General features: G+C 47.0%; 1 protein-coding gene across 2 annotated transcripts in view; it reads left to right on the plus strand.

Moving 5' to 3' along the window:
* The window catches only part of STYK1 (serine/threonine/tyrosine kinase 1), a 60,019-nt gene extending 49,141 nt beyond the window's left edge, over positions 1-10,878 (plus strand). For both annotated transcript variants that reach the window (XM_060236834.1, XM_060236835.1), the window contains one exon: positions 10,175-10,878. In XM_060236834.1, the coding sequence (XP_060092817.1) occupies positions 10,175-10,379 (205 nt within the window). In that variant the 3' untranslated portion in view covers positions 10,380-10,878. The remainder of the gene's footprint in view (positions 1-10,174) is intronic.
* Positions 10,879-13,711: the final 2,833 nt, after the last annotated feature.

A 13,711-nucleotide genomic window follows, 5' to 3' on the forward strand; every position in this document is an offset into this window, starting at 1 on the left:
CAGGACAAACCTCTGTTTGGTCACTGTGGGTACAAACAGGGCTTTGTTTACCTTGGTCTTTTCCACATTCTCATTTTATTCACTGGTAAGCTTCTGCTTCTCGGGGTGGGGGAGGTCTATTCCTCATGTGTTTTGCTCCCTCTATGTTGGATAAACATATGGAGCAGAGGTCCATCAGTGGCTATTTTTGGAACGTATTGTTGGAACTCTTTGTCTGGGGCAAGTGATGCTCTATATTCTTGGTGTTGGGGGGCCACAGTGGGGGAGTTTCTAGTGTCCTGGCCCCACTGATGGACCTTCTGATGGCACCTGGGGTTTTCTGGCCACTGTGTGACACAGAATGTTGAACTGGATGGGCCACTGGTCTGATTCAACATGGCTTCTCTTATGTTCTCTAGTGGTTGATTCAACGTCACACAGGTTTATGAACATATATGAACATATGAAGCTGCCATATACTGAATCAGACCCTCAGTCCATCGAAGTCAGTATTGGCTACTCAGACTGGCAGCAGCTCTCCAGACTCTCAAGCTGAGGTTTTTCACACCTACTTGCCTGGACCCTTTTTAGTTGGAGATGCTGGGGATTGAACCTGGGACTTTCTGCTTACCAAGCAGATGCTCTACCACTGAGCCACCTATTTCTAGCGTATCTCCCTGAGGATTTAAACAGCAGGGAGATATGCTGGAACTAAACCTGTGTGATATCGATTCAACCACTACAGGGATGAACAGCCACATGAAGAACAGAACCTTAGCAGCAAGTAACAGGAACTTAGCAGCAAGTAAAACGAGTATGCAGAAAAGCCCTTTGTCTGTGTACCCACTCCCCCTTCCCCCTCCATCTTCCCTGCGTATGCAACTGGAAAACCTCCAGATTTGGGAAATCTTCAAACTCCAATTTGCTGTAATGCCCAAATGTAGGCATCTGGGCAAATTAAAGCTCTTTCCCCCCATGCAACTGGAACTTTTTGGAATCCTGATTTGTTATTACACATTTTTTATTTCCAGCATATCTCCCTGTTAGTAGGTTTTTATGCTGGACATAAACTGGTGTAATACCAAATTGGCCACTAGAGGGAGAAAAATACATGCAGAACAGGAAGAAACAAGATCTTGTTGTTCAGTCACACAATCAAGTCCGACTCTTTGCAACCCCATGGACAAAGTCACGCCAGGCCCTCCTATCCTCCACCATCCTCCGAAGTCCGCTCAAATTCGTGTTTGTTACATCAGTAACGCTGTCCAGCCATCTCATCTGCTGTCCCCTTCTTCTTTTGCTTTCTGTCTTTCCCAGCATCAGGATCTTCTCCAGGGAGTGCTCCCTTCTCATTGGGTGGCCAAAGTATTTGAGCTTCAGCTTCAGCATCTGACCTTCCAGGGAAGAGTCAGGGTTGATTTCCTTTAGGACTGACTGATTGGATCTTCTTGCAGTCCAAGGGACTCTCAAGATTCTTCTCCAGCACCACAGTTCAAAAGTGTCTATTCTTCTGCGCTCAGCCTTCCTTATGGTCCAGCTCTCACAGCCATACATTACTACTGGGAATACCATCGCTTGGACTATACAGACTTTTGTTGGCAGGCTGATGTCTCTACTTTTTTATTATACTGCCCAGGTTCGCCATAGCTGTCTTCCCAAGGACCACACATCTTTTAATTTCGTGACTACAGTCTCCATCTGCAGTGATCTTGGATCCCAGAAATGTGAAGTCTGTCACTACTTCCATGTCTTCCCCTTCTATTTGCCAAGATGTGATGGGGCTGGATGCCATGATATATATATATATAAATTTTTTTGCCACTGTGTGACACAGAGTGTTGGACTTGATGGGCCGTTGGCCTGATCCAACATGGCTTCTCTTATGTTCTTATGTTCATGATCTTAGTTTTTTGATGTTGAGTTTCAAGCCTACTTTTGTGCTCTCCTCTTTCACCCTCAACAAGAGGTTCTTTAGGTCCTCCTCACTTTCTGCCATTAGAGTGGTGGCATCTGCATATCTGAGGTTGTTGATGTTTTTCCCAGCAATCTTAATTCTGGCTTGTGCTTCATCTAGGCCAGCATTCCGTATTATGTACTCTGCATATAAATTAAATAAGCAGGGTGACAATATACATCCTTGTTGAATTCCTTTTCCTATTCTAAACCAATCAGTTGTTCCATTTCCCGTTCTGACAGTTGCTTCTTGACCCTTATACAGGTTTCTCAGGAGACGTGTGAGGTGGTCTGGTACTCCCATTTCTTTAAGGACTTGCCACAGTTTGTTGTGATCCACACAATCAAAGGCTTTAGCGTAGTCAATGAAACAGAAATAGACATTTTTCTGATACTCTGTGCTTTCTCCATAATCCAGTGAATGTTGGCAATTTGATCTCTAGTTCCTCTACCTTTTCCAATCCTGTGGCCACTGTTGTGTTTTCCAGTGAGCATCACTTTAACAGCATCATCTTTTAGGACTTTGAATAGCTCAATTGGGATACCATCATCTCCACTCGCTTTGTTGTTAGTAATGCTTTCTAAGGCCCATTTGACTTCACACTCCAGAATGTCTGGCTCAATGTCAGCGATTTCACTGTCATGGTTGTCAAGGACATTGAGATCCTTCTTGTATAATTCTTCCGTGCAGGGCTATTTTTGTAGGAAAAGCCCAGCAGGAACTCATTTGCATATTAGGCCATACCCCCTGACATCGCCACTGTTTCACAAAAGCCCAGCAAGAACTAATTTGCATATTAAGCCACACACCCTGACACCAAGCCAGCCGGAACTGCGTTCCTGTGTGTTCCTGCTCAAGAAAAGCCCTGCTTCTGTGAATTCTTGCCACCTCTTCCTGATCTCTTCTGTTTCTGTTAGGTCCCTACTGTTTTTGTCCATTATCATGGCCATCTTTGCACGAAACGTTCCCTTGATTTCTTCAATTTTCTTGAAGAGATCTCTTGTCCTTCCCATTGTATTATTTTCCTCTATTGCTTTGCATTGTTCCTTCAGGAACGCCTCCTTATCACTCCTTGCTGTTCTCTGGAAATCTGCATTCAGTTGGGTGAATCTTTCCTTTTCACTTTTGCTTTTCACTTTCCTTCTTTCCTCAGCTATTTGTAAAACCTCATCATACAGTCACTTTGCTTTCAGTTTGGTGTAGGAGAGCCAGTTTGGTGTAGTGGTTAAGTGTGTGGACTCTTATCTGGGAGAACCGGGTTTGATTCCCCACTCCTCCACTTGCACCTGCTAGCATGGCCTTGGGTCAGCTATAGCTCTGGCAGAGGTTGTCCTTGAAAGGACAGCTGCTGTGAGAGCCCTCTCCAGCCCCACCCACCTCACAGGGTGTCTGTTGTGGGGAAGAAAGTAAAGGAGATTGTGAGCCGCTCTGAGACTCTTTAGAGTTGAGGGTGGGATATAAATCCAATATCTTCTTCTTTCTTGCATTTCTTTTTCTTTGGGATGGTGCTGGTTGCTGCCTTCTGTAAAATGTCATGAACCTCTGTCCATAGTTCTTCAGTCACTCTGTCTGTCAACTCTAGTCCCTTAAATCTATTTTTCACCTCCACTGTATATTCATAAGTGATGTGATCAAGGTCAAACCTGAATGGCCTAATGACTTCCCCAGTTTTCTTCAGTTTAAGCCTGAATTTTGCAATGAGTAGCTCATGATCTGAGCCACAGTCAGCTCCAGGTCTTGTTTTTGCTGACTGTAAGGAGCTTCTCCATCTTTAAGCGCAGAGTATATAATCAATCTGATTTCTGTGTTGCCCATCAGGGGATGTCCATGTGTAGAGTCGCCTTTTAGGTTGTTGGAAGAGGGTGTTCAATATGACCAGCTTGTTCTCTTGATAAAACTCTATTAGCCTTTGCCCAGCTTCATTTTGTTCTCCAAGGCCAAACTGGTTAGTTGTTCCGGTTACCTTTTGACTTCCCACTTTGGCATTCCAGTCCCCTATGGTAAGGAGGACATCTTTTTTTGGTGTTAATTCTAGAAGGTGTTGTAGATCGTCATAGAACTGGTCCACTTCAGCCTCTTCTGCATCAGTGGTTGGGGCATAGACTTGGATTACTGTAATGTTGAATGGTTTGCCTTGGATACGGACCGAGATCATTCTGTCATTTTTGAGATTGTATCCCATTACTGCCTTCCTCACTCTCTTGTTAACTATAAAGGCCACACCATTTCTTCTATAGGACTCTTGCCCACAATAATAGATGCAGTGATCCTCTGAGTTAAATTCACCCATTCCGTCCATTTTAGTTCACTGATTCCCAGGATGTCGATGTTCAGTCTTGCCATCTCTTGTTTGACTACATCCAGCTTACCTTGATTCATAGATCTTACATTCCATGTTCCAATGCATTATTGTTCTTTGCAGCATCGGACTGTTCTTTCACTATCAGACACATCCACAGCTGAGCGTCCTTTTGGCTTTGCCCCAGCCGTTTCACTCTTTCTGCGGTTACTTGGACTTGCCCTCTGCTCTTCCCCAATAGCATATTGGGCACCTTCTAACCTGAGGGGCTCATCTTCCAGCGACATATCTTTTTGTCTTTTGTTACTGCCCATGGGGGTTTCTTGGCAAAGATACTGGAGTGGGTTGCCATTTCCTTCTCCAGTGGATCGCATTTTGTCTGTGACCTGTCCATCTTGGGTGGCCCTGCATGGCATAGCCCACAGCCTCACTGAACCGCGCAAGCCCTCTCGCCACGTCAAGGCAGCAATCCATGAGAGGATTGCAGGTGAGATCTTGCAGGTGAGGAAAACGAGAATGTGAGAAAGAGAAAAATTTCCAACTACTGGCATCTTAATTTCCTGATGAGAAAGTACCTTTAGCTGACTGTAAGGGATGATCCCAGTTGTTTGTCTTTTAAAAGACTGGAATAGGGTTACCGATCCCCAGGTGGTCAAACGGGAAACTGCAGTGTACTGATTAGTAACAACTGGAATAAACCACTGTGTAATTGTATGTAATCGTATGTTGCAAACGAATGCTAGATAGAGTTCTTTCATATTCTGATACATATATTTTTACAAACATATATTTTTACAAAACATCCTCCAAGTTTCAAAAGGGTTGGACCACGGGGCCCAATTCTATGAGCCCCCAAAGAAGGTGTTCCTGTCCATTATTTCCAATGGAGGGAAGGCATTTAAAAGGTGTGCGGTCCTTTTAAATGTGAGGGCCAGAACTCTATAAGAATTTCTATTATAAGAATTTTGGTTTGTAAAAATATATGTATCAGAATATAAAAGAAATCTATGTAGCATTCGTTTGCAACATACAATTACACAGTGGTTTATTCTCGTTGTTCCTAATCCCCAGGTGGGGGTTGAGGATCCCCTGGTTTGGAGGCCCTCCCCCCACTTCAGGGTCATCAGAAAGCAAGGGAGGGAAATGCCTGCTACACATTCCATTATTCCCTATGGAGACCGATTCCCATAGAGTATAATGGATAATTAATCTGCAAGTATCTGGGGCTCTGGAGGGGGCCTTTTTTTAGGTAGAGGCACCAAATTTGGAGCATAGTGTCTGGTGCCCCTCCTCAAAACACCCTCCAAGTTTCAAAAGGGTTGGACCAGGGGATCCAATTCTATGAGCCCCCAAAGAAGGTGCCCCTGCCCTTCATTATTTCCAATGGAGGGAAGGCGTTTAAAAGGTGTTTGGTCCTTTTAAATGTGATGGCCAGAACTCCTTTGGAGTTCAATAATGCTTGTCACACCCTTGCTCCTGGTTCCACCCCCAAAGTCCCCAGATATTTCTTGAATTGGATCTGGCAACCTTTTAAATGTGATGGCCAGAACTCCTTTGGAGTTCAAGAATGCTTGTCACACCCTTGCTCCTGGTTTCACCCCCAAAGTCCCCAGATTTTTCTTGAATTGGATCTGGCAACCCTAGACTGGAAGCACATTTCCGTATATAAGAAGAAAACCCGGCCGAGTTGAAGTCCCGCAGCCGGTGAATTTAAACACACTACAACAAAAGCTATCTGTATCAGAGGGAAGTCAATTCTATCTAACACCATGGCAAATGGCTGCTTCCTAAATCCAGGCTATCTTCTGATTTCAGAAATCCCCTAAACATAAGAGGGGGAAATAATTCCGAAATAACAATGAGAACCCTTTAACAAGAAGAGGTATTTTCGAGGAAACTTATCTGGTAATAGAACCCGCTCATGCTCATGTTCTGCCTGTTTTGATTCACTTCTGAAAGCAATTCAAGAAGAGTGTATCTGAGAAACAATCTCACAAAACAGAACTGGAGGGCAAAGAAATCCAGGCACTTAATGCATGCTTTCCTTCCTGCTGTGCGTGTGTGTCTATCAATGTACGCAGGAAAGCCCCTATTGGCCCATGCAGTATCTTTAAAAAGGAACAAAATCATGTGATACTTTTTATTAGGGCCGACCAAAGTGACACAAAACATTTTGCAGGCTTTCAAGTCCTCAGGCCAGATGCTAAAAAATTTAAAAACACAGGGGAGTGGGAAGCGGAATTTTTTTTTGTCTGGCCATGATATTATGACATGATCTTACACGAACTCATGAAACTGCCTTATACCTTTGGTCAGGGGTGGAATTCTAGCAGGATCTCCCTTGCATATTAGGCCACACACCCCTGATGTAGCCAATCCTCCTGGAGCTGACAAGGCTCTTTTTTGTACGCTCTTGGAGGATTGGCTACATCAGGGGTGTGTGGCCTAATATGCAAAGGAGCCCCTGCTAGAATTCTATCTCTGGGCCCTGCACTAAAAGCCCTGTCAGCTCTTGGAGGATTGGCTCCAGCAGGGGTGTGTGGCCTAATATGCAAAGGAGCCCCTGCTAGAATTCTATCTCTGGGCCCTGTGCTAAGAGCCCTGTCAGCTCTTGGAGGATTGGCTACATTAGGGGTGTGTGGCCTAATATGCAAAGGAGCTCCTGCTAGAATTCTAACCCTGCCTTTGGTCCATCCAAATCAGTATTGTCCACTCAGACTGGCAGGGGCTCTCCAAGGACTCAAGCAGAAGCCTTTCCCATTACTTACTGTCGGATCTTTTAGCTGGAGATGCTGGGGATTGAACTTGGGGCCTTCTGAATACCAAGCAGGTGCTTTGCCACTGAGCCCCCTCCCTCTGCAAAATGCAGGCAGGCACAGCATTTTACTTTATTGCACTTCACTGAGAGCCAGTTTGGTGTAGTGGTTAAGTGCGCAGATTCTTATCTGGGAGAACCGGGTTTGATTCCCCCCTCCTCCACTAGCAGCTGCTGGAATGGCCTTGGGTCAGCCATAGCTCTGGCAGAGGTTGTCCTTGAATGGGCAGCTTCTGTGAGAGCTCTCTCAGCCCCACCCACCTCACAGGGTGTCTGTTGTGGGGGAGGAAGGGAAAGGAGATTGTAGGCCGTTCTGAGACTCTGTCCTTGAAAGGGCAGCTGCTGTGAGAGCCCTCTCGGCCCCACCCACCTCACAGGGTGTCTGTTGTGGGGGAGGAAGGGAAAGGAGATTGTAGGCCGTTCTGAGACTCTGTCCTTGAAAGGGCAGCTGCTGTGAGAGCCCTCTCAGCCCCACCCACCTCACAGGGTGTCTGTTGTGGGGGAGGAAGGGAAAGGAGATTGTAGGCCATTCTGAGACTCTGTCCTTGAAAGGGCAGCTTCTGTGAGAGCTCTCTCAGCCCCACCCACCTCACAGGGTGTCTGTTGTGGGGGAAGAAGATAAAGGAGATTGTAAGCCACTCTGAGACTCTGATTCAGAGAGAAGGGCAAGGCATAAATCTGCAGTGGTCGTCTTCTTTTTTATTGCATGTTTGCTGGGAGGAATCAATTCGATGGTATCCATTCATTGTTCACTCAGGGACCAGTTACAAGCCCAGCTAAAATCCACTCAGACGCCAGTAGAGACACACATTTCCCATGCAGGCCGAGAGCAAAAGGAAGCGTGTCGTTTGAGATAAATTTGAGGTGATGCCTGAGGTACAGAGTCAATTACAAACCAAATTGGGTGGTTTTACCTTGGGTCAAGTACACAGTCTTTCCCTAGACTTGCTGTCCTTCTGTTGATGATTTCCTCCCTTTCTTTGCTAGAATTGGAAAGGTTTGCACTGGATACAAATTGAGGTTTGCACTCTTCAAGTGGGAAAAGTTGTAAACGGCCACACTGATCGACACAGAATCCAACAGCAAGAATAAAATCCATGGAACGCCTTTTATTAGGACCAACCAAATTGACACAAAACATCCTGCAACCATTGCCTGAAGAATATGGTTTCCACCTATCTTTTTTTTTTAATTTTTGAAACACTCATCCAGTTTTGTGTCAAGTTGCGTCAATGTTTTGTGTCAAGTTAGTTTGTCCTTAAAAAAGGTGTTATACAGAGTTTGTGTCTCTGTGTCACCTTCCTAGCTAGCCCACAGAATGAATTAGAAGATTGATGGGATGTGGCTCAGTGGCAGAGCATCTGCTTGGCATACAGAAGGTCCCAGGTTCAGTCCCCAACATCTCCAGCTGAAAGATCTGGCCGTAGATAAATGTGAAAGATCTCTGCCTGAGACCCTGGAGAGCTGCCGCCGGTCTGAGTAGGCAATACTGACTTTGACAGGTCAAGTAGAAGAAGAAAAGTTGGTTTTCATTCCCCACTTTTCACTACCCAAAGGGGTCTCAAAACAGCTCTCAGCTGCCTTCCATTGTTTCCCTACAACAGACACCCTGTGAGGTAGGTGGGGCTGAGAAAGAACAGTGACTGCCCCACTGGTCAACCATCTGCCTTCATGCGGAAGAGCAGGGAATCAAAACCCGGCTCTCCAGATTAGAGCCTGGCGCTCTTAACCACTACATCAGACTGGCTCTCCAAGAGTCTAAGGCAGCTTCATGCGTTCTTGTGTGATGTGTTAGAATTTTTAACAGAAGATCTACAGGCTGTGGCTCTGTTTTGGACTGCTCTCTGCATGGAGTAATCAAGCACATAAAGGAGAGAGATACACTACACTTTTCTCTCTGAGTTGCTTATTTTTTACATATAAGGAGGAGAGGGAATTGACCTTTGCAATTGCACACCTGCACTTAGAAGACCAATAATTCATTCTGCCTAATGCATCAATGAGCTGTGATCAGTGATCATTCCATCAGTGGCTATTAGCTACAATGTATTGTTGGAACTATTTGTCTGGGGCAGTGATGCTCTGTATTCTTGGTGCTTGGGGAGAGGGGGCAACAGGGAGAGGGCTTTTAGTGTCCTGGCCCTACTGATGGATCTCCTGATGGCACCTGGGGGGTTTTTTGGCCACTGTGTGACACAGAGTGTTGGACTGGATGGGCCATTGGCCTGATCCAACATGGCTTCTCTTATGTTCTTATGTGACACAGAGTGTTGGACTGGATGGTCCATTGGCCTGATTCAATATGGCTTCTCTTATATTCTTATGTGACACTGAATGTTAGACTGGATGGGCCATTGGCCTGATCCAACATGGCTTCTCTTATGTTCTTATGTGACACAGAGTGTTGGACTGGATGGGCCATTAGCCTGATCCAGCATGGCTTCTCTTATGTTCTTATGTGACACAGAGTGTTGGACTGGATGGGCCATTGGCCTGATCGAACATGGCTTCCCTTATGTTGTTATGTGGCACAAAGTGTTGGACAGGATGGGCCATTGGCCTGACCCAACTTGGCTTCTCTTATGTTCTTATGTGACACAGAGTGTTGGACTGGATGGGCCATTAGCCTGATCCAACATGGCTTCTCTTATGTTCTTATGTGACACAGAGTGTTGGACTGGATGGGCCATTAGCCTGATCCAGCATGGCTTCTCTTATGTTCTTCTGTGACACAGAGTGTTGGACTGGATGGGCCATTAGCCTGATCCAGCATGGCTTCTCTTATGTTCTTATGTGACACAGAGTGTTGGACTGGATGGGCCACTGGCCTGATCCAACATGGCTTCTCTTATGTTCTTATGTGACACAGAGTGTTGGACTGGATGGGCCATCAGCCTGATCCAACATGGCTTCTCTTATGTTCTTATGTGACACAGAGTGTTGGACTGGATGGGCCATTAGCCTGATCCAACATGGCTTCTCTTATGTTCTTATGTGACACAGAGTGTTGGACTGGATGGGCCATTGGCCTGATCCAACATGGCTTTCCTTATATTCTCTTATGTTTTTATCAGCTGACCACGAGAGATGAATCTGTGATATGAAAAAACTACCCTTTCTTTTACAGGTACAGCATCATGAAGGACTGCTGGTGTTGGACTCCAACAGACCGCCTGTCTCCCACAGAGCTGATCCGGCGGATACAAAGAGCAATTGAGACCAGCAACGATCAGGCCGTCCTCCAGGTTCCCGAGCTGGTGGTCCCGGAACTGTATGCAAATGTTGCCGGAATTGACTTGGGAGACCTTGCCATTGACTACACAGTGTTCTGAAAGATGCTCTTTCACAGGACAAAAAACCCACTGAAAATGCAGGGATCTGGAGCCTCAGGAATGTAGGTCTGTTAACTGATCCCTGCTTCTTGGCCCAGCCCTCCCTCTTGGAAAGGGAGCGGCATCTCCTCTTGCTCCGAGACAGCTAGAGAAGGAACGAAAGATGGAGTTGTGCCATTTTGCTTTACCAGTAAACAGTAATGAAGGGGGAAACTATGTTGGACTTTTGGAGACAAGAGAACAAGATCACAGCCTGATTCCAGCCGTGTTTTCTTGTAAGTCAGCCCCTTTGCGTTCTTTGGGAATCGCTTCCTAACAAGCACAGCATTCAAAAGGCCTAGTTCCTTTTGCTTCTCCTGTTGCCCGCCTGCTTGCCCAAACTTCGATTGTAGGCTCCTCAGGACAGAGACCTGTCTTGAGCCAGGTACACTGATGGCGCTGTATTCTTAACAATTGTTGCTAGATCTCAGAACAGAATATTAAAGTTGCAGGCTACAGAGAGATTGGGATTCTGTCCTGGGGAAGGTCTGGTGGAATCTCACTCTGTACTGCACTCAGGAAGGAAGCAGTAAGGAACAGAGAGACTACAAAAAGTAATTCTGACTCTATTGGACTTTACTGTTGAAAGAGGTGCTTTGTGCTGTGTTGAAATCCAGAGGTATGCACGCAGCCATTCAAGGTTGCCAAGTCCCCCCTGGAGGATGGGGGTGGTACAATTGCCCGATCCAGGTGGGGAAACTTCTGCAGGTTTGGGGAATGGAGGACCTCGGGGGGGGGGGGTACAGAAGAAGAAGAAGAAGATGAAGAAGATATTGGATTTATATCCCGCCCTCCACTCTGAAGAGTCTCAGAGCGGCTCACAATCTCCTTTCCCTTCCTCCCCCACAACAATCACCCTGTGAGGTAGATGAAGATATTGGATTTATATCCCGCCCTCCACTCTGAAGAGTCTCAGAGCGGCTCACAATCTCCTTTCCCTTCCTCCTCCACAACAGACACCCTGTGAGGTGGGTTGGGCTGGAGAGGGCTCTCACAGCAGCTGCCCTTTCAAGGACAGAGTCTCAGAGCGGCTCACAATCTCCTTTCCCTTCCTCCCCCACAACAGAACCCTGTGAGGTAGATGAAGATATTGGATTTATATCCCGCCCTCCACTCCAAAGAGTCTCAGAGCGGCTCACAATCTCCTTTCCCTTCCTCCCCCACAACAGACACCCTGTGAGGTAGATGAAGATATTGGATTTATATCCCGCCCTCCACTCCAAAGAGTCTCAGAGCGGCTCACAATCTCCTTTCCCTTCCTCCCCCACAACAGACACCCTGTGAGGTAGATGAAGATATTGGATTTATATCCCGCCCTCCACTCTGAAGAGTCTCAGAGTGGCTCACAATCTCCTTTACCTTCCTCCCCCACAACAGACACCCTGTGAGGTGGGTGGGGCTGGAGAGGGCTCTCAGAGCAGCTGCCCTTTCAAGGACAACCTCTGCCAGAGCTACAGCTGACCCAAGGCCATGCTAGCAGGTGCAAGTGGAGGAGTGGGGAATCAAACCCGGTTCTCCCAGATAAGAGTCCGCACACTTAACCACTACACCAAACCGGCTCTCTACAGTGCCATAAAGTTCCACCCCCCCAAGCATCCATTTTCACTAAGGGAACTGGAGATGAGCTGTAACTGAAGGGGATCCCCTGGAGGCTAGCATCCCTCCTCTGAGCCTTCTTTTAGGCTCAGGAGCTTCCTTCCAGCTTAAATGGCTGCTATCCCCAGTGGAAAGAAGCTGGAGGACAGTGGAGCGGTAAGGCCACCTGCCAGATGAATGAAATAACACAGGATTGTAGAGCTCTCAGCTGACGCGCTCTCATCTGGCTCTTTTCTGTGGGTGATGCGTCACACGTGCCCTTTTGAATGTCACCTTTGTTCCTCCGGATGCAGCTCTCCGCTGCAGCGACATCTCCCCCTCGTGCCATCTCTGTCTCTCCTTAACCGCGTCTCTGTGCTCTCGAAGTTCCTGCCCAGTCGAAGTAAGCGACCGAGGTGTGGAAGGAGCAGGGCTGGGATTCTAGCAGGAGCTCCTTTGCGTATGAGGCCACACCCCCCTGACGTAGCCAATCCTCCAACAGCTTGCAAGGCTCTTTTTTTGAAAGCTCCTGGAGGATTGGCTACATCAGGGGTGTGTGGCCTCCTATGCAAAGGAGCTCCTGCTAGAATTCCACCCCTGGGAAGGCGAACATATGAACGTATGAAGCTGCCTTCTACTGAATCAGACCCTTGGTCCATCAAAGTCAGTATTGTCTTCTCAGACTGGCAGAGGCTCTCCAGGGTCTCAAGCTGAGGTTTTTCACACCTATTTGCCTGGACCCTTTTTTGGAGATGCCAGGGATTGAACCTGGGACCTTCTGCTTCCCAAGCAGATGCTCTACCACTGAGCCACCGTCCCTCCCCGACGGGCGAGATCTTTGAGATGAGTTATGGGAGAGGCCACATTTAGGTGCAGACCCCTAGAAGCCCGTGCTCGCATTTGACAGTGAACACACCTACACACTACATTTACACAGGGCCTCCGAGAGCCACCATGCCCCCTCCCGTGACCCTGATCAAAACCAAATATTATCGGCTTGCTAATTGTTTCTTAGGTAACCGAAGGTAAGAAACGTTAAAGGGAAACAGGCAGGATTATGAGCAAGTCCATTTTACTTATTTACCCAGCGCACACTGCAGTAAGGTGTGGTGCAGGAAAAAAACACCCCTCTTTCGAATAACAATCACCTAGCACATGTCAACATTCAACAAGATGAGACAAGTCTGAAGAAATCTAGCTACTCTGCGAACTCTCACTCCCTCTGTCTGGTTGACTTGCTTTGGGAAAGAAGGGGAAAGCCGATTACAGCTAATAGGAAAGGAAAGGTCCCCTGTGCAAGCACCAGTCATTTCCGACTCTGGGGTGACGTTGCTTTCACAACGTTTTCACGGCAGACTTTTTACGGGGTGGTTTGCCATTGCCTTCCCCAGTCATTTTCGCTTTCCCCCCAGCAAGCTGGGTACTCATTTGACCGACCTCGGAAGGATGGAAGGCTGAGTCAACCTCGAACTGGCTACCTGAAAACCCGGCTTCCGCCAGGGATCGAACTCAGGTTGTGAGCAGAGTTTAGGGACTGTAGTACTGCAGCTGTAGCACTCTGTGCCATGGAGCTAATAGGGGTATATATATTTTGCAGCTGGCACCCAGAGGTGTGTTTCTTAGCAAACACTTTGTTCTTCCCCCAAAGCAGGTGAATGGAGTCCTGCAATTGTACTAACTTTTGGAAGCAACTCTAGCAACCCTGGATACTGAAATCC

Source organism: Heteronotia binoei, chromosome 4 (assembly GCF_032191835.1).
Source record: "Heteronotia binoei isolate CCM8104 ecotype False Entrance Well chromosome 4, APGP_CSIRO_Hbin_v1, whole genome shotgun sequence".
Classification (NCBI taxonomy): Eukaryota; Metazoa; Chordata; class Lepidosauria; order Squamata; family Gekkonidae; genus Heteronotia; species Heteronotia binoei.